This window comes from Uloborus diversus, chromosome 7 (assembly GCF_026930045.1).
Source record: "Uloborus diversus isolate 005 chromosome 7, Udiv.v.3.1, whole genome shotgun sequence".
In the NCBI taxonomy this organism is placed as follows: Eukaryota; Metazoa; Arthropoda; class Arachnida; order Araneae; family Uloboridae; genus Uloborus; species Uloborus diversus.
The window spans coordinates 7,886,260-7,908,560 of NC_072737.1; the positions used below are offsets into that span (position 1 = coordinate 7,886,260).

Below are 22,301 nucleotides of genomic sequence, written 5' to 3' on the forward strand. Positions count from 1 at the left end.
TTTTCTTATTATGTATTAAAATATCGTGTGGTTTCTTAGTAAGAAACGCTTCAAAAAGTATTTTCAAGTATCCCTTTTGATTATGTTTGTTTGTCTGGAAAATTCTACTAGATGTGATTATGTTTCCATTTCTGTATTTCTCACGTCATCAAGGAACTAAATCAAATTTTTTATGTATTCCCGCGTATTTCATCTGAATATGAGGGGGGAATAATCAGGATCGGGAAATTTTGAAGCAATCAACGAATTACTTGAAATACACCGCCAGCTCAGTCATTTCCAGCCGAGGACTGCAGTTTCGTGCTTATTAGCACTCATCAGCCCGGCATAGGAAAGTGACTGAGCTGGAGATGGAAAACCTGTTAAGGAAGCCAAGAGTGCCAAACAAACTGGTAGCTAATATAGAATTAGCAGACCAGACGAGTGATCGAAGCAATGGTTCGGTTCAACTCAGAAGATTGAACGTAAGGCAAGGTATATTCAGTAAATTACCGCCCGTTAGCCAGGGCTAAAGCAGAAATACTTGAAATACACCGCCAGCTCAGTCATTTCCAGCCGAGGACTGCAGTTTCGTGCTTATTAGCGCTCAACCGAACCATTGCTTCGGTAACTCGTCTGGTCTGCTAATTCTATATTAGTTACCAGTTTGTTTCGCACTCTTGGCTTCCTTAAGATGTTTTCCATCTCCAGCTCAGTCACTTTCCTATGCCGGGCTGATGAGTGCTAATAAGCACGAAACTGCAGTCCTCGGCTGGAAATGACTGAGCTGGCGGTGTATTTCAAGTATTTCTGCTTTAGCTCTGGCTAATTGGCGGTAATTTACTGAATACAATCAACGAATTGCTTACTATCCTTACTTCGCCAAAATTGATGTTGCTCTGATTTTTCAGATTGCTATGACAACATTTGTTTTTAATTTTAAAGAGCAAAATTTCTGTCGTTATAGTTAATAATCGCATGAGGTTTGATTTTATTTATATTATATTTCCAGTGCTTAACTCAAGCAAACTAGACATTTAAAGAGTTTTTTTTGTCAAAATTGCGTTTTTTTAAGAAAAAAACACCAATATAGGTAAAGAAAAGGGAAACTTTACTAAATATAAAATTTCCAGATTTCCAATTCAAATCATTTAAAATTGATAAGAAATAAAAATATATGACGTTATACGCTGTAAATAATCTTTATGATAAGCGTACTGGTAGATAAAAAATCCTTATCTTAATTGCTGCATCCAAATCATTTCTTTTTTTTAATGGATATACCTCGTATTACTTATTCCAGAAAATCACCAGTCATAATATGATGCGTCCAATTTCTTGGTCGTCTACATTCCTTTTGTAGAAACAAGGAACGCAACGAGTAGGGTCCTATCGCAATTCGCGCTTGCGAAAAACATAACTTGAATTCAAGGCGTCAAAATTCAAATGACTGTTTTTTTCTTTTTTAAATTTTTAATATAATAATAATTCTTTTTTGGTAGCGAGTGGCGAGTGCGAATTGGTGCTTACTGGTCAAGGCAGTGGTTCATATAATTGCACCATGGAAATGGATGGAACATATTGCACTGTTTTCTGCGACGGAAGAACTCAGGGTGGATACTTCTGCTACCCGGGCAGAGAATGGGTGCCCGATCTGCCCTACTGCGTAAGAGCGAAAGGTAAACGAATAAATAAATAAATATATGTATCTTTGTGCAGAAAAGTAAAATTAAAAACAACAACGTTTTCCCTATCAAAGTATCTGTTTTAAGTTTGTTTCTCTTAAAGAATTACCTGCAAAAGTGGAGGAACAAGGGAGAAATAATAGAGGTGATCCTGCTCCCGATTCTTCTTTTTTATATATATTTTTTAACTTTGAAAAGTGTTACATTTTAGTGACAGAAACAAGTTCAACTTGAAGTCTTTGTATTCAACATTTTTGATAATTGATCTTATTTAAAATAACCAGATTCTATAAATAAAAAGACTGACGCAAATACCTCCAAATTTGTAAAATATTTTGTATCTATTAAGGAACAGAACTCTACCACTTGGATAAAAACAAATTTAAACTAAGAGTTTTTGGCGAAATCGATAGCAATCCAAAATTTCACTTATTCTCAGGTTAAAATTTCAGTTTTACATAGGTAAGTCTAGTATTAATTCCTTTCCAGATGGTTCAACTACAACCAGTGAAGAAGATACTAAAAAATGTGAGTGTCGAAATGGTGGCACATGCGATCCTTACGGACGTTGCGTTTGTCCTTCTGGAAGGACAGGCATTCATTGTGAGAAAGGTGAGTGTAAAACGATCTTTATATATTCAGTAAATTACCGCCCATTAGCCAGGGCTAAAGCAAAAATACACCGCCAGCTCAGTCATTTCCTGCGGTTTCGTGCTTATTAGCACTCATCAGCCCGGCATAGGAAAGTGACTGAGCTGGAGATGGAAAACCTCTTGTCAGCTAATTCTATATTAGCTACTAGTTTGTTTGCACTCTTGGCTTCCTTAAGAGGTTTTCCATCTCCAGCTCAGTCACTTTCCTATGCCGGGCTGATGAGTGCTAATAAGCACGAAACTGCAGTCCTCGGCTGGAAATGACTATAAACGTATTATATGTTAATACGTTTCGAAAAAACTTTGGACGCCATTTTTTTTTGTCAGCCGGTTATATTTACTCTTCCTTTTTTTCCCCGTAGCTATTGTCAAGTTTTAGTTCTCGAGAAAAAAATATGTAGATTCTAATTAACGGAGATAATTTTTAAAAACGCATTTTTTGCCCTAAATTGCTCTTTCCGAGTGAAGGGCTCGTACTTTTTTTTCGAGTTAGGAAAGCCCGTGAGAAAATACCTCAAACGAAGTTTTTCCCAAAGCGCCGAAGCTCCAATCTCGCCGAGAAAAACCAGCTGATGCGTCCATCACATGACTTCCTTTTACGCCAATTTAATGATAATAGCGCCTTGGAGTACGCAAGGAAACACTAAATATTTTCACCTCTAGTTTCTTGCGAACCGAAGCAAAAAAAACCCTCTGCACAGATTTATTTCCCCATTATTGGCACTTTTAATGTGATTCAGTGGTTAACTCTTTAAATATCACCAACATTTGCCAAATTAAAACCAGATTTAAAAATTTAAAAAAAAAAAAAAATCGCCAATTTTTTCGCCAAGTTGGCGACAAAACTTGGCGGCTGAAAGCTTGGCGATATATCGCCAAGTGTTTGACAAATTACAACACCACTTGTGTTAGCATTGAAATTAACAATGATTTTTCCCCCAAAAAAGTGTAAAAAAAACCCCTTAAGGAACATCCGAATGCAACCAAAATGAAAGGTGCACAACTAGATCTCACTAGGAGTTTACGTACTAAATTTCAACTTTCTAGGACATACGGTTTTTGAGTTATGCGAGATACACACACACATACACACATACGTACATACGGACGTCACGAGAAACCTCGTTGTAATTAACTCGGGGATCGTCAAAATGGGTATTTCGGGTGTCTGTACGTTCCTAGGCATATATCCACGTGTGCTCGGGTCGAAAAAAAATCCCTCATAATCCATTTGGGGGTGAGCAAAATGGAAATTATGGTCGATTTTTGAGTGAAATTTTTTTCGCGAATACAATACTTCCTTTTTACTTTCTTCTATATCTAATATATAGAAGAAAGTATTGGATTCGTGCAAATTTTCGAATTTCGAATTTTGACGGATTCGAACGTTTTGAGGTGTGCTGAGTCCATTTCGACTATTTTTGGAAAATGTCTGTCTGTCTGTGTGTGTGTATGTATGTGTGTGTGTATGGTGGTGTGTATGTGTGTGTGTCACGTCTGTGTGTGACCAGTTTTTTGTGGCCGCTCTACAGCAAAAACTACCGCACGAAATCGAACGAAATTTGGTACACATATGTGCCCCTATGTGAACTTGTGCCCATTGGTTTTTGGCGCGAATTCCTCCAAGGGGGGTGGAGCAATGGGACGCGTTTTTTGAATTACGCGTGCTTGCTATTCCTCAGGAAGTAACTGGCGGAATCAAACAAAATTTGGACCATATGTTGCCATTAACAGGAACAGGTGCTGATTCAATTTTGGTGGCAATAACTCAAACGGGGGTTGAGCTATGGAACGTTTTTTGTCGTCAATTGTGACTGCTGTATCTCAAGAAATAATGAACGGAATGAAAGAAAAATTTATCGGCAAGTAGACCTTAGTGGGTATAAGAGCTGATTTTATTTTGGTGTCAAAAACTGAAAAGGGGGTGGCGCAATCGAATGTTCTTTTTTTTTCATTGTGAGTGCCATTTCTCAAGAAGTAATGCTACGTTCTGGATGAAATTTGGAATAAATGTGAATCTATTTGTAAATAGGCGTTGTTTCAATTTTGGCGCCAATCGCTCCATGGGGGTCTGATTTTTTTTTTTGTGTTAATAAAAATAGCTTTATAAATGCAACAATAAGAAAGATAAATTACAATATTCTCGTCTGCTTATTTCACGTGATTTTAATTTTCGGGAGATAATCGGAAATGTTATCGCAATGATTTAAAATTAATAACTGTTGCCATTTTATGTTTGTTAACAAATAAAACATCTAATTAATTCAAGCAAGGCTTTTAAAATAACTTTCAAGTCGTTCTTTGCTTTGCTTTTGCGGGAATTCAGGAATTCGGACGGTCGTCAAGTTTTTTTTTTTTTTTTTTTTTTGCTGGGAATATTGCATTCTTTTCAAGCATAGGGATTGATCAGAATTCACAAGAAAGATATAGAAGAAAGTTTCGTGATGGCCACAACATACTAGTTTGTAAAAGGAAGTGTTGTTGTTGCAAATCTCCGGTGTTTAGCAGCGCTAAACCAGGTCTATGAAATTCGTCACTCTCAAAAAATCCAACACCAACATTGGATCCGCCAAAACATCCAACCTTGAAAGTCCCAGACAATTCAATATATGTTCGGGGGTGGCCTGATGGTCGGCAAAACCGCTATATTGAATTTCAAAAGCCGGAAAATAAAAGTAAGTATAATTTAAATATGGTGAGACTAAAATAGGAAGATTAATCTAAAGCAATACAAAGAAAACGAGCCTCCAATAACGGAGAAAATTAATGCTGAAGTTGTAGTTAAAAATAGTAATTTTGTGTTATTTTTTGTGCTGTTAATATACAGGGTGATTATAAAATAACGTAAGGTGTTTATAGCCCTCTATCACGCGAAGTCCAGTACTTAACATTGCCAAATTTCACGGACGCTCATAGTAAATCATGGGATTTCGATATCTGAAATAAAATGAAATAGTTCCAAAAAATTGCCACCAGGGGAAATTTTAGGGCTGCAAAAGTGTATTACTGCGAATATTGAAGGATTCAATGCCAACTGCCAGAATATGATCTTCGTTCAAAACCAATGATCGCGTTTATTTAAATTACTAGTGGTACCCGCACGGCTTTGCCCGTAATAGAAAATTAAAAGGTCTTTTGCTCGCCTGTATATTTACAAATAATGCATGGTGAATTTTCTCGCTAATTGGCTTGTGCCCATGTTCCGGTTCCACGTAATGATAATTTCGTAATTTTCTCGTCCATCTTATGAGAATTTTGTTCTTAAAATTGGAATAGAAAAAGAACCACATCGAATTTTCGAAACATCGCTTCTAGGTGCACACCCCCATGCTACTAACTAACTTTGTGCCAAATTTCATGAAAATCGGCCGAACGGTCTAGGCGCGTCACAGAGATCCTGACAGACAGAGATCCGGACTGACAGAGATCCTGACAGAAAGAGGGAGCTTTCAGCTTTATTATTAGTAAAGATAAAGATTATTGCATTCTACTCGGTTAATCGTACCGCAATTTACTTCATGGTAACTTAAAGATTTTTTTTTTTTTTTTTTTTTTTTTTTTTTTTTACATATGAAAATCTACGACGATCATATCAAACCACATTCGTAAATAACAATAATTTTTTCTTGGTAAACTTGATGTATGCAGCATCTTTTCAAATTTAATCCTTCACAATAATACACTTTTGCAGAGCCAAGATTTCCCTTGGTGGTGATTTTTTGAACTGTTGTATTTTAGTTCTACGACGTGTGCCCATGAAATTTCGCAATGTTTCGTCCAGTACTTTGCATACTAGAGGGCTCTAAGCACCTCGCGTTGTTTTATAACCACACTGTGTAACATTAGCTCTTTTTTCAGGAGCTCCAACTATCGTAGGATCACAATCTACGCGATGTGAATGCATAAACGGCGGCACATGCGATCCTTACGGACGGTGCGTCTGTCCTGCAGGAAGGACAGGCGCGAGATGTGAGGAAGGTGAGTTTAAAAAAGTCTAAGGTCCTTTTACTTTCATACTAGCTTTTACTAGCAGCTTTGCTCGCGTTGATGTAAATTTTGGCAATCAAATCGGGTTAATAACCGACACTGATTAGACGAAAAATAAATAAATAAATAAATAAAATAAATAAATAAATAGAAATAATTGAATTATTACGTCTTGAATTCAAATGTTTTTCGCAATCACGAATTGCGATAGGGCCCTACTCTAGGGTGGTTCAAAAAAACTTTTTTTCAGCTAGAGTCCAGGACAACCCCTATTTCTTTCAGACTTACTAATAATATTATGCTGTAAAAGTTTTAGCTTCTTACTCAAATTTTGAGAGGGTGCTCAATGACCCCTCCATTTAACATGAGCCGTAGCATAGAAAATGTCACAAATTTAGAAACATTTAATTTCCCCAGCTGTTTTTTGAGCAATCACGATTGCTTATTGTTCTCATTTGACTGTTTTTGACGTTCCTATCATTTTATTTTCCCACCGCCACCCTCTGCAGCACCACCGTCGACCGGGTCCTCACGATGCTGCACCTCTAGCGAAAGCCGTCTCCAGGTTGCATCCACGTCCAACACACACGCGCATACATACACAACTACACATACACGAACACACACACACACACACACGCATACATACAGACACCTACACATACACACACACAAAAACATACACACACACATAAACACAACTACCCACACATTCATGACTGCACACAGACACAAACACATATGCCTACACACACATACACATACCCCCACACACACACAAAAACATACACACACACATAAACACAACTACCCACACATTCATGACTGCACACAGACACAAACACATATGCCTACACACACATACACATACCCCCACACACACATACACACAACTACCCACACACTTATGCCAGCACACAGACACAAACACACATGCCTGCACACACATACACATACCCCCTACACACAAACACACATACCCCCAACACAAACACACATGCCTGCATACACACACTCATGATTGCGAAAAACATAATTTGAATTCAAGATGTCAAAAGTCAAATTATTCTTTCTTTAATTTATTTTTTATAAATAATTTTATTGCAATGTATATGCATATTACTAGAGTATATTGTAATATGTAGCATTGTTTTTTCAGTTCAATGTATTTTTTTAACTCCCCTCCTTATACTTATGAAGTTTGGGGGAGGGGGGTTGAGCACCCTCTTTCAGTTGAAATAGGAAGCTAAAATCCTTAAAGTACATTACTATCCACAAGTCTAAAAATATTGAGGGGTATCCTGTTATCTAGGAGAAACTTTTGTTTTACATGTATTTTTGAACTATCCTACCCTACTCGTTGGGTTTCTTGTTCCTACAAATGAAGTGAAATTGAAAGTGCCAAGAAATTTGCACCCCTCATGTTATGACTGGTGATTTTCTAGAATAGGTAAGCACTATTGCTGATTTGGTAAATTAATTAATTGAACAGTTTGAAGGTAAGCTCAGCTTCAATGACAAGATACCTGCCTCCAGTTAGGTTAATGACTATTTTTCAGACTGATCAGTCCATAAGAAGGATAAAACTGCAGTATTTGACCAGGCTGTTGGTATTTTGATAGTAGTTTTGCCTTTGCTCTGACTTTTGAGCAGGAACTTACTGCATAAGTCTTGATTTTTTTGGATGAAATTTTCCAAGTCAAGAGCAGGAATGGCAGGTTCAAGCTTAGTACAGTTGTAAAACAGTTCAGTAGAACGCAGTAATCTAAAAGGATCACTAGTGCAGCCAGAAATATCTCCTGGAGGAGGTTTTTGGTCAAAAATACCTTCGGGAGGGATTTTTTGATTAAAAATACCTTCTGAAAGGGATTTTTTGATCAATAATACGTTCTGAACGGGGGTCCCCTTTCAGAAGCCCTTTCATATGCATAAACAACTGTATTATATATGGGGAGATAACATTTCCGGGCTTATTGGCAGTCTCACCAAGCTCAAACCACTGATGATGGCTGCAGCAAAGCAAGTCGAAACGTCTGGAATTTCTACTCCAATTAGACCACGGCCAATAAGCCCGGAAGTGTTATCTAACCATATTGACGCCGGCCGTGAAAGCCTTAAACAGTATTTAACTGTATTATAATTTACATTTATGTTAAAATCAATGCCTCTGGGGAGCGTTTTCACCCCCAAAACCCCCTCTTCGCTGCACCACTGAAAAAGATCAATGAAGCAAAAGAATAAAAGTAAAAAGTTTGTGACTGTTGAGGCTTGAGGATCTAAGCAAGGAATAGAGAGAATGCACTTATTTTTATACAAAAGCTCTGTTATTTAAAGAAACATACTCGTACTTAATTAAACTTATTTTCTATTGTGATCAGTAAAATTGACTTTTGTTCCAACAGGAGCAGATGCAGCCAAACATTTTACGGGGAGGGGGGGGGGGACTCTGAAAATATGGAGCTTTGGGTACCAAAAGTCTGAAACTGTTCGGACAGAATAAAAACCACCAAATCGGCCAGGACTATGACATCTGGTAGGACATAGGCATGCACTTTATTGAATAATTTCAGAAGCAATGGAAGTATTATTTTAAATATTTACTTAAACAACTAACTAATAAATCAAAAAGATTATGACAGACACTTACATTTTATTCATAAAATATTTGAACACGATTTGTAATAATATATTTGCATGATATTCTTGAAGATATTTTATAACCACCCATTTTGTAAGCGATCATTAATTTATGATCGCATGTAATAATGATGGTTGGATAATATTGTCCACGTTTAGTAGAGGGGGGGGGGGGGGGGGAACATGACTCCTATGACCCTCAAGTATCCGCCCCTGGTGCAAAAAAAAAAATAAAAAAATAAAATGCTTTGCTATGTACGTTTTATGCAAGCTCCAGCAAATAGTTAACTTTTCAAACAACAAAACAGTATAAATAATGTATGCATTCCTTCAATGTAAAAACACTGAAGTTCCTGAAATATCTTCAAAAGTGTTTTATTTCAGTGGCCTGCACAGACCCTGGCCCACTGGACAATGCCATTATCCAAAACGATAATCGCTATCCTGCTGCACCTAGAGCAACATACAGACCAGGAGAGACTGTATGGTTTTACTGTCTTCGAGGTTTTACCATGCAGGGCGTTGATTCTATCACATGCCAAACGTCTGGGAGGTGGACCAAGAAACCTACATGCGTCCCTCAAACGGCTGCAGCAGCGAACGCAACTACTCCTGCTCCTGGTAAGTCATCCAGTCAATACAGTAGTCGCCGCTTAATGTGATCACGGTTAATGTTATCATTCGCTTAATGTTATCAGAATCACGAAGTCCCGGAACACTTGTATGTTAACACACGTTGAAAAAGTCGGATATTGTAATCAGCGTCTTCGTTTATTGTTATCACTTTTTCATTAACTTTCAATTTTTTGACCCGTTATTGTTCCTCAATTAACAGAAATACATAGGCAAACCCTGACGAGACTAACTTTCTGTGTAGCATTTTGTGGTTTTCAATAGCAGTTCAAAATTTTTCTCGGAATGAAGCTACAGAAAGTTCGTCCCCAGTGACTACAGACTCCCCCTAAGAAAACTTTCTTTTGCACCTTAAAAAAATTCAGTCGCTGGACATGGCATTGATGTAGGATCTTCATTGTTGCCATTGCTTTGTAAACTATTAAAGAATTGTATCGAGATTGAAAACAAAGCGAAGTTAAATTAAAATTTAAACAACAAGCAAAAGCATGCTGGAAAAGATAGAAAAGCTGAATGTGCTTTGAAACTGGTTTACGAATGTCAGGGAAAACGGTCATATTTTACTTCACCTATTACTATGTGATTAAAAATTGCATAATTTAGCTTTAACTTTTTATAATTCAGATATTTCCATTCTGTTAATTTAATAATTTATAATTGTTGGGTTTATAGTTGAGTCACTGTGATTTTAATTTGAGGTGGCTAAAATAAATGCACCTTAATTAGAAAAAAAATCATTGTGTCTCCTGGATTCTTTTCGGTTATTGTTATCAGTCGGTTATTGTTATCAAATTATATTTGTCCCAAAGTGATCACATTAAGCGGCGCCTACTGTATTTAGTTACGATGTCATACGGTCGTATTCACCAGCTGATTTGAGTCTCTATCAGACTCAAACCGCCGCGCCGATCGAAGAAGATTCCGTGATTGACCCGAACCGCTGATTGGTTGAAGAAAGCTTCAAACGGGTGTTTTGAATATCTAACTAAGGCTTAACTCGGCTGACAACGGCTGTGGAGTCGGTCGGAAAATAATGACCAACTTCTGACTCCGACTCCTGGAATTTTAGGGCTGTACCTCAAAATTAGTCGGACTCGGACTCTGACTCCGCAGCTTTTGCAGAAATTTGGACTCAGAGTAAAAATGACTGACTCCGACTCTTAAAATTTTAATGTCTTCATCTCATCGGTGATGAAACGGTATGTTGCCCGCTGTCGGCACTGTGATATAAAGTGTTGATGTATAAGTCGGACCGCCATATATCGAAGTAGCAAATTGCCGGAAAAAAATTCGATATATAGAAATTTCGATATATGGAAACGATCGTATTTTATCATAAGAGTATCCTAAAACATTAAAATAAAAGCTAATTTTCGTGTATGAAATCCAATTTATAATTTATACGAGCATCGGATTAAATGAAAGTTAATGATTAAAAAATTAACAGAAATTACATTTTTACGCAAACCATACATCTTCATATTCTTCGGCAATTCAACTTGATCGCAACATTAGGGGATTTTCGTTTTAACAATGTGATCGGGAGAAAAGTAAAGAATCAATCCTACTAAACTTGAATGATTTTTACTGAAGGTAAGAAGACTAGAAATGATAATCAACATACAAAAGGGATAATTTGAAACTGATTTTACAGTGTTACTGGTTAAAGCTAAGATTTGAAATAAACTTGAGGGAATTTAAGAACTTCAGAATGGAACAACGACTTAACTACACACCCTTCAACCCCAGATTTCTTATGAGTTCCGTAGCAACATTTAATGTGAACGTAATTTTCTCCTTAAACCTTTATTTTTCATGAGACAAACAGTCTAATGTGGAAAAAAGATCTACGAATGTCTCAAAAAAATTTCGATATGTAGAGATGTTTTCGATATATAGAAACAATTTTTCTATATAATGAACATAGAAATGTGCTGGGATTTCGATATATAGAAAATTTCGATATGTGGAAGTTCGATATATGGAGGTTCGACTGTACTTTAAGGCAGCATTTCCTTTTCAATCTAACATTAAGATTAAGAGATTGAACTAGCAAAAATGTGGAATTTTATACGCTTTATATTTTCGCCATTCATTCATTGAATAATTACTTAAGAGAAACCTGTTAGCCATACTGCTGATGTTCGCGAGTTCAACATCAGCAGTGTGTTGCCCAGGGAGTACCACGTGGAGGTAGGCTTCTCTAACCCTTTATGACCCGATACAACTTTAAAGGCCATTCTAAAAAAAAAATATCAGTGAAAATTAAATATGCACAAATTAGGGCTTTCAAGTCCCAATTTTAAACTCAAATAGAATAAAACCTCCTTAAGATAAGTTTAATATGAGTTGTTAGAAATCGGCTAAAATGTTAAAAAGGCATCTGTGTTTTGATTTGCGGATTTAATTAAGTTATAGAATAATGATTAGATACCAGAAAGTCGATATTGGTTGTTGTTGTCGTGTGCCAGCTAGGCTGGCAATTTGGGGTGCGCTGCTTCACTTTTCCAACTGTACCGCAATTTGGTGTGAAGTCCGACTTCTACAGTACACACATGCCATAAGAGGACCCGTTTATAGGGTAGGCAACCATTCACATCACAACACATTCACACAAAGGAAGGACAAGGACGGGAGAGAGAAAGTACGTCCATGCCCGAGCCGGGATTCGAACCCGGGACATTCCTGTCGCAGTCAGACTTCTCTGACCACTAGACAAGGCAGGCGATATTGGTATAGCGGGAAATTAGACTCGTTTCTAGTTTTATGTATGAGTGCAGAAGTATTTGAAAATTAAACGTTCGTTGACGTTTATGAGCAAATATCACGATCCTTTCTTTCCTTTACTTTTACGGGATATAAGGATAATAACGGACATCTTTAGGATTGAAAGTTGGGACGGCGGGGGGGGGGGAGATCCAATTATGAAAGGTTTGTAGGCTGCAAGTACGAAACGAGCGTGATTCGCTACCTCGTGCAAGACGTTGCAAACCACTGTGTTATGCAAAAAAAATCGCTTTACAAAAAAAAAAGTAGTATCTAATGCAATTTCAGTAATGTATTCTTCTTCAAGAAGAGAAAACTTATACTGACTGACAGATAATCTCTAAAAGTATTTTATTCCAGTGTATTGCACGCATCCAGGATCAGCCACGAATGGCTACAGCCTGAACATGCTAGGAGCGCCTACATTATCCACGGCAAAATACAAACCTGGTGAGACTGTGTGGTTCTACTGCAACGAGGGTTTTGCAATGCAGGGCCCCGATTCCGTCACGTGCCAAATATCAGGAACATGGACCAAGAAGCCCACGTGCACCCGCCAAACGGTAACTGCAGCACCCACCACAGAAATCACCCAAGCTCCTGGTAAGTGTTCCTACAAATGTCTGTAATATTTTTTCCCCCATCCTTTTCCGGATTGAGCTCTGGAAATTAGGTTTTAGGGGCCATTCATTAACTACGTAAGGGTCCCGAGGGGGAAGGGGGGTTCGGAAAAATTTCTACATGCCCTTACTTGGGGGGGGGGGGGGGGGGGACCTATTCTTACGTAGTTTTTTGCAAGTCGGTATTTTATATTAAAAATAGTCTGGTGGTTTAGCAGGAATCATGTTTCATTTGCTTCTGGAAAGTAAAAAACATATTGGGCTGAGCTGTTTTGTATTTGATTTTCTAAGAATGAATAGTGTAAAATGTAATAAAGGAATCGCACTGTGTATGCCATGTCTTATTTTTAATTAAAAGCGCATCATACACAAAAAAAAAAAAAAAAAAAAAAAAAAATTCGAAAAAAAAATTTAGTCACAAGTGTCTCTTTTAGTAAATATTTCTTTGCACAAAAAGTTTTTCCAAAAAAAAAGTGAAAAAGTGAATTAATAACGATTCCAGTGATGTAAGACTCGTTATTTTATTGCTTTGAGAAACAAAATAGAATCCTACGTAGAATGGGGGGGGGGTTGAAAAATCTTACTTTTTCTTACATGGAGAGGGGGGTGTCAAAAATTGCCAAAATCATCCATGCGTAATTAATGAATGGCCCCTTACATTGCAGCTCTCTTAGAACTGAATGTCTTTCTACCTCATATATGGGCAATGGGGTTGTTTCCAAAGTTTTAAAATTATTTTTTTCTGAAAGAGTATGCTATGGTAACATAGGACTTAACCATTTTTTAAATAATTTGACAAAGTTTAATATTTTTAAATTATTTTAATCGGTGCGTAGATTGAAATTCATTTTTTTACGCTTCTGCACATGACATCACAACCGATGAAATACCACTCACTGATGCCATTAGCGCAGAGCGAAAACTATCATAACCTGGCAACGTGGTTGACAGCAAAGCATAAACATTTAGCGTGGCAATGGAGTAGCGCTCCAAAGTACATCACTTGTGACGGCATAAAGACCCACGCTTCATTTCCAAAATTTAAAAAAACTAAATAAAAAAATAATTCTTGGGAAAATAAAATTTTTTTTCTGACTCCATGTTATTATTATTATTATTATTAAACATATATATATTATATATATATATATATATATTATATATATATATACTAATATATATATATATATATATATTTTTATTTTTATTTTTTTTTTTGCCTTTTCTATCAATTTCAGTGACTAAAAGTAGTACTTTTGACTGAAGGAAACAGCCCCCATTCTCTAGAAAAGTTCTTTCCACTTCTTAAATATTATTGATTTATGATTTGTCACCTTCTAAAGAACAAACTAACAGCCATTTACCAGTGCTAAACAATACTTATTTATGCGGAAACGTAATATTAGTATTAAAGGGTCATTACCATCCACTGTCCCTGGTTAAAACTTCTGTCTTTAATATTTGCGAAGACAGTAAAGTAAAAACAACAAGGTCCGACTATTAATATCCAGGACTGAGGTAACTGTAAGAGAACGAAATGCCGGAAGATGGCGCAAATGATTGGATATTGAAGAGCGTTTTCTTGCGCATGTGCAGTGCAATCGGCGCCATTCTGAAGTAAGTAGTTCTCGTGGAAAGGCGCATTAAAACGTAGCTCTTCAATTCCTGTTGTCACCATAATGCGCACTTTTTCAATTGCTTGCAGCGTGCGTATACGAACTGCGGCCGACCTGTGTGTGGATCATCATCGACGCTTTTGCGCCCGTCCCGAAAGTGTTTAAACTATTCAAGAGTTCAAGTGAACTTGTTCCAACATTTTGTATGATTCTGCAGTTGTCTTGCCCAATTTGAAGCAAAAGTTAGTTTGAATTCTTTGCTCCTTTTCACTTTGACGACAGGAATTTGAGAGTTACTTTGTAATGCGCTTTTCCACGAGAACCACTTACTTTAGAATGACGCCGACTGCACTGCACATGCGCAAGAGAACGCTCTTCAATATGCCATCATTAGCGCCATCTTCCGGCTTTTCGTTCACCTACAGTTACGTCAGTCCTGGAAATTAATAGCCGGACCTTTGTATCATTCGTTAAGATCACTTATGTATAGAAAACTTGAGAAACACAGATATTGGAATTGTTTTTTTACTGCGAGTTGAAACTACGACATTTTAATGAATAATTGAGAAAAAACTAATAGTATAAAGCAGTACTACTCTCAAAAGTACAGTTTTTTACTTCCTTTTACAAAAAAGAAAGTATTGTATTCGCGAAAAAATTTTCACTCAAAAATCGGCCTTAATTTCCATTTTTCTCGCCCCCGAATGAATATTATTTTTTTTTTTTTTTCAACCCGACCACACGTGAATACATGCCTAAGAACGCATGGACACCTGAAGAATCCATTTTGACGATCCCCGAGTTAATTACAACGAGATTTCTCGTGACGTCCGTATGTGTGTATGTGTGTATTTATCTCGCATAACTCAAGAACGGTATGTCCTAAAAAGTTGAAATTTGGCACATAGACTCCTAGTGGGGTCTAGTTGTGCACCTTCTCTTATGGTTGCATTCGGATGTTCCAAAGGGGGTCTTTTACACCTTTTTGAGGTAAAATCATTGTTAATTTCGATGTAAACTCAAGCGGTGCTATAATTTGGCAAACACTTGGCAATATATCGTCAAGCTTTTGTCGCCAAGTTTTGTCGCCAACTTGGCGACGAATTTGGCTTTTTTTTTAAATTTTTAATCTGGTTTCAACTTGTCCATATTTAGAAAGTTAACCATTGAATCACATTATACTGCCAATATTGGGAAAATTTAACTGTATCAAACGTTTTGTTTGCTTCGGTTCGTAACAGACTTGGAATGAAAGTATTTAAAGTGTTTCTTTGCTCACTCCGAGGTACTATTATCTGTAAATTGGAGTAAAAGGAAGTCATGTGATGCACACATCAGCTCGTTTTTTATTACTTCCTTTTACAAAAAAGGAAGTATAGTATTCGCGAAAAAAATTTCACTCAAAAATCGGCCTTAATTTCCATTTTGCTCACCCCCGATTGAATGTTGAGTTTTTTTTTCGACCCGACCACACGTGGATATATGCCTAGGAACCTACAGACACCCGAAATATCAATTTTGACGACCCCCGAGTTACTTGCAACGAATTTTCTCGTGACGTCTGTATGTACGTATGTATGTGCGTATGTGCGTATGTATCTCGCATAACTCAAAAACGGAATGTCCTAGAAAGTTGAAGTATCGTACGTAGACTCCTAGTGGGACCTAGTTGTGCACCTTCTCTTTTGGTTGCATTCGGATGTTCCTAAGGGGGTCTTTTGCCCCTTTTTGGGGGGAAGTCATTGTTAATTTCGATGTAAACTCAAATGGTGTTATAATTTGTCGGACAATTAGCGATATATCGCCTTTTTTTGGTCGCCAAGATTTGTCGCCAACTAGGCGACAAATTTGGCGATTTTTTTTTTTTAAATTTGGTTTTAATTTGGCCATTGTTGGTGACATTTAGAGAGTAAACAATTCAATCACATTAAAATATCCAATAATGCGTAAATGACATAAAATTGGAGTAAAAGGAAATCATGTGATGCACACATCAGCGCGTTGTATTATAAGTAAGGTAAACACACCAGTAGTGGCCATTGCTTCAGTAGTAGCCACTTCAAGGTTACTTATATACTTTGAAAAAGGAAATGAACAATAATAATGTGATTGATATATTGGTACTTAATGTAACTATTATATTGAATCCATTTTATTCATCAGTTATTTGAATTTAAAGTGAGTAATGTAAATTTCTCGGATGGGAGAATGTCGGATGACCACTACTGAAATTTTCAGATTTTGGAGTAGCCACTGCTAAATCAAATTTGAGGTATGGGAAAAAAATGGATTAAAAGTTGAACAAATTGAAATTCTGACATTTTCTGAAAATGGGACGAATAAAGTATAAGCTCATTGAGTTTCAAGAGAGGTAATTAATATTGTCAACTAACTGCTTTAAAAATATACTTCACGGCGACTATTGTTGTGTTTACTGTCTGACCATGAATTGTATGGAAAGACAAACGTCCATTTTACAGCCGGAAATGGACAAATCTATTTTTTTTAGCGATGTCAGCTTTTGCAGAAGCAGAGTCTCACTCAAATGAGAAAAATACACGCATCAAATTTTTACTTTTCCCCCTCATTCAGATAGATTCGTCTCATCTGGACGTTTGAACATTCCATACAATCCGTGGTTGGACAGTAACTTGAGATATCAAAACTATGGTGCGTGCTCGAGATATCAAAACTATGTAACGCCTAATGGTTAGAACTGAGATTTAAGTTAGTTACCATTAAACCACATGAGCTTTTATTTATTAATTTTACAGAAATAAAAACAAAAGTAAGTACACTCATTTAGGGAACTTAAAACCATGTTGTTTAAGGAAAAAGAAATACGACAACGTTAATTCACACTAAGTAGCAACGAACAGCATACACATGGCTCCTTGTAACCCCGAAACACGTGCGCATGCAGTTCTCTGCGATTTTGAGGGAATTAAAGTTTTACTTTCTCTTTTACTTTTCTGAAAAAGAGTATTTCTTTATTTCCTCATGTCGATTAACTTTGCACCACTTAATATTTTTTAGTATTCAGTACAACCTCGTTTAGCTGGACAAACTGTGACCAAAGGCAGTCCGGATAAACGTAAAACCGGATAATACAAGCAAAACTTATCATCATATAAATAATAACCGATGATCGAGTAACCCTCGTGTTTCAACAATGAAACTCGCGCCACGGCATGATAATTTGATAATGAGTTTTGATAATGTTTAACATGCAGGGAAAGGCTTAATCGTCACAAGGCTGAACTCTATCCGGTCACTTAACTGTTTTACTGGTAAGACTGTGTCATTTCAGGGGAATGAAGAAACGAAAAGGTCAACGACGAACGCCATCTACTGGAGTTTAGGATTAATCCAATTGGCGTTCGGGTTAAAATTTCAACGATCAAAACATCACCAAGCAGGCAATGGCTTCGTTCAAATGTAGAAGCAACTTTCACCCGTCATACCTTGACGGGCGAATTTCTAGTTGTTTAATCTATCTTAGCAGAGCCTTATACACCCGTAAATGTGAAAAAAGGCTCAGTTGCTTATTTTAAATTTATTCAACTACTAGCTGTACCCGACGCGCGTTGCTACGCCAACAAAAAAATACATTATTATACTGATTTTCATGACAATCGGTTGAACGGGGCAGAAGTTGCTACTCTGCAGTGCCACCTGGTGGCGAGTGGCTTCAATGAGCATATTATGCACCTTCTCCGTGGAAAAATACATATATATAGCAATTTTCATAATAATCGGTCCAGGTATCAAGTGAAGCCGTGACTATACTCAAATTTTGTACTCACGCAGTTTGCAAGATCAATCAATCGCTAAAAACATCAAATAGGAAAAGTTTTAAATCCCCCCCCCCCCCGTTGCATGAAAAGCCATAAAACAATAAAGAAAGAATTTATTTGCTCAAACTCAAGAAAAATGGCAACAGCTAATTTCTTATCAATGAGATCTTTCACGCGAATTAATTTCTGCAGCCGATCATTTTATTCGTATTTATCCAATGGATTGTGACTTAAATCGGAATAAAAAAGGAACTATCGATCGGATTTTTTTGGAACTGGTTTATAAACATTCCCAGTATCAAAAATAACAAACGGTGAAAGTTTCAGCCAAATCTGCCGGGTAGTTTTTGAGTTCATGGATGACATACAGACAAACATTCATTTTTATATATATAGAAGATGGATAAAACATTTTTCTGACCTATTTTGGTATTTAGTAAGCTTTTCTTGTATTCAAATGCTTAAGTGTCACCCAGCTGCTTCTCATTTAAATGTGATTTTTTTAAAAATATTTTCCCATTAAGAGTTAGTCTGCCGTATGTGAAGAAATAATTATTAATATTTAGTTGTCTTAGGTTGGCAACACGGTTAAAATATTATATCTTCAGAACGTACTAAATTAGTTCAAGTAAAATGTTTGGTCTTATGTGTTTGTAATGTGCTTGTGTCTTTTATAATCTATACTAATAATATAAAGCTGAAGAGTTTGTTTGTTTGAACACGCTAATCCCAGGAACTACTGTTTCGAATTGAAAAACTATTTTTGTGTTGAATAGTCCTTTTATTGAGAAAGGCTGTAGGCTATTTTTTTAAAACCCAGATTGGCCGAAATATTTGTAATTGCAAATGAAATGATTAATTAATTATTTAGTTCTATGAATTCCTAATAGATGACGGGGCAGGTTTAGTTCTGTGAATTCCTAATAGATGGCGGGGTAAGGTCGAACTGACATCGAACCATCGAAAGGGCACTGGCCGATAGTGTCGATAGCTGCGAAGAACCATGCCGCACTGCTCAGACGCGTGGTCGGCTGCACTATTGTGTGACTGTTGTGGTCAGCGAACTGATTTTTGAATGCGTTTTTTTTTCTCGATATTCAAGTACATAATATGATTTTGTAAGATTTTTGCTTTTACGTTTTCTTTTCCTTATTTCTTCAACGTTTGTTTTTGTTCTTATAGTTGAAGATAGGTATTTATCTGAAAAAATAATTTGATTTTGTTGTGCTATTCAATTGTGATTGTTCTTTATAACGGTTTATTATAGTGCTTCCCAGCTGAAACCCGGGCAGCGCCGGGTACCCGGCTAGATAAATATAATTGGCCATTCCTACTGAGTAATCTCTGCATATAAGTAAAAACTCTACACAGTACTAGGCACAAATTTGGTATCTGCAGACAAACTCAAACTGAGGTATGGCTTTCTAAGTTTTGCGCCTCCATGTATTTGATTCAGTTGCCACTTTTCCAGATTTAAGAAAAAAAAAAATTTTTTTTTTTCGTTCTCAAATGGCCGCAAAACATTGTACTTTGATGAAATATGTGACAGAAAATCACCTGGTGACCTAACTCAATTTATATAAAAAGTGCAGATACGACTTTGGTTCTTACACGGCAGTCGTGGTTTCTTTTTCCACTTCCTCCTGCCTGCTTCATTTTTAAGTGAAAATTTCAGATATTTTCACAGTGGTTTATTTTGATACTGATGATTTTTGACATATTCTCCTCAAAATGTTCTCTGCTTTATGTAAAAGTGACATTAGGGTGGTTCGAAAATACATGCAAAAAAAAAAAAAAAAGTTTCTGCTTGACAACAGGCTACCTCTCTATGTTTTTAGACTTGCGGATAGCAATATACCGGAGGAATTTTAACTTCCTATTTCAACTGAAAGAGGGTGCTCAACCCCTCCCCCAAACTTCATAAGTATTGGGAGGTAGGTTAAAAAAATACATTGAACTAAAAAAACGATGCTGCATATTATAATATACACTAATAATATGCATATACATTGCAATAAAATAATTATTTGCAAAAAAACATCTGGGGAAATTAAATGTTTCCAAATTTGTGACATTTTCTATGCTACGGCTAATGCTAAATGGAGGGGTCATTAAGCACCGTCTTAAAACTTGAGTAAGAAGCTAGAACTTTTACAGCATAATACTATTAGTAAATTTAAAAAAAATAGGAGATGACCTGGTTTCAAGCTCAAAAAAAGTTTTTCTGAACCACCCTAAAAAACAGATTTATACATTTTCACACTAGTTAATGGTTTCTTTAGCACTTTCTCCTCAACAATTTCTTCTAAGTAATGTTTTTTGCTTTCAGTGATTTGTCCTAACCCAGGCGATGTGCAGAACGCAGACCGGAACGTCAATGGTCCTGCCGGACCGAATCCGGTTTATCACCCCGGACACATCGTCATTTACACTTGTAAGCCCGGTTACGTTCGGAAGGGGCCCGTTTACGTCACTTGCCTGTCTTCAGGAAGATGGTCCAGCCAGAAACCAATCTGCGCTTTGATAACCCCTGAGCCCAATGATCCACGTAAGAATCAGTACATTCATTGGTCAAACATTAAGGGGGCAAACCAGTTTAGGAGGCAGAAATTTTAGTGTTTGATTTTTTTTTAACAGAGAAGGAATAATCAGATTTTGTTAAAAATTGAAGGATATTTTATTCATATTTTGAAGTACACTTTATAATTTTTTCAATCCATTTCTGCCAGAAATAGATGAGTTAGAAGCTGATGTTCATGGATGGTCGCCATCAGAGTTTGTTGCTGGTGTGCATTCCTGAAGTAAAAATTTGTATCTGTAATCATTACAATTTTTTCATCGTAAACGAAATGTTTCCTCAGAATATGACCAATTCTGGTTTAAAAAAAAAGCAATAGTTTAATTAATTTGAATTCTGAAATTTTGGATTCAAATTATGTGTTTCGCAATCACGAGTTGCGACAGGACGCTACTAATTGGAGTTATTGTTTCTAAGAAACGGCTCCTGTCCCCCCCCCCAAGCCTGCCCCTCCTCCTGGGCGGTTACGTGTGTGCAGTTGTGCGTGCGTGTGTGTGTGTAGGCGCGCGTGCGTGTAGGTGCGTGTGAGTGTAGGCGCATGTGCGTGTTGTGTAGGCTTGTATGTGTGCGTAGACGTGTGTGTATGCACGTAGGCGTGTGTATAATGGCGTTTGTGTGAGTGTGTATGTGTTTAAAGGCGTGTTTGTGTAAGTGTGTATGTGTGTGAGCGTGCATGTGTGAAGGACATGGACGTTACCGCTCAGGAGAAGCAGATTCCGGGGGACGGTGCGCCTGCAGAGGCCGGTGGGCGGTGGTGCTGCTGAGGCCCCTTGTCCAAGTTGAAAAAGGAACCAAACATCAAAGCTGGTCAAGTGAGAACAATAAGCAATCGTGATTGCTCAAAAAAACATTTCATGCTTTTCAGGTGTTTGATCACAAAGTTCACGTTTTTCTACCATTTTTGTTCACCTTTTTCCCACATTAAAAAAATATTTGTAATAATAATATCATCCCAGAATTAGGTTCAAATCGAGTGTAATTGAATAAAGAATATTCACACAAAATTTCAGAACGATTGGCTAATAATATTTTGCTCTAGAATGCACACCAGTTGAAAAAAAAGTCGTTTCGAGAAAAAAGCTATTGAAAAAAACTGCTGTGAGCATTTCCAATCTTCAGTTTTTTAAGGGCTCATAGCATTGGAACTGAACGGAATTTTGAATTGAAATTTTGGCAACGTATTCTTGAATAATTCTACTAACATTTTATGACATTAAAAAAAAAATGGATTTTTTGACCTGTCTAAACTGGTTCCCCCCTTAAGTGGACAGTTAATTCTTTTTCATTTGTTTGTTAACTAGCGCATCGCAACTTTTTTATTGACTCTTTCTAAAGTTACTTTCTCTGTCA

General features: G+C 36.9%; 1 protein-coding gene across 1 annotated transcript in view; it reads left to right on the top strand.

Moving 5' to 3' along the window:
* Positions 1–1,540: 1,540 nt before the first annotated feature.
* Positions 1,541–22,301, top strand: part of LOC129226215 (limulus clotting factor C-like) — a 55,290-nt gene continuing 34,529 nt past the window's right edge. Inside the window, exons 1-6 of the mRNA XM_054860815.1 lie at positions 1,541–1,658; positions 2,154–2,276; positions 6,176–6,295; positions 9,326–9,562; positions 12,701–12,943; positions 20,703–20,921. Of these exons, the coding sequence (XP_054716790.1) occupies positions 1,541–1,658; positions 2,154–2,276; positions 6,176–6,295; positions 9,326–9,562; positions 12,701–12,943; positions 20,703–20,921 (1,060 nt within the window). The remainder of the gene's footprint in view (positions 1,659–2,153; positions 2,277–6,175; positions 6,296–9,325; positions 9,563–12,700; positions 12,944–20,702; positions 20,922–22,301) is intronic.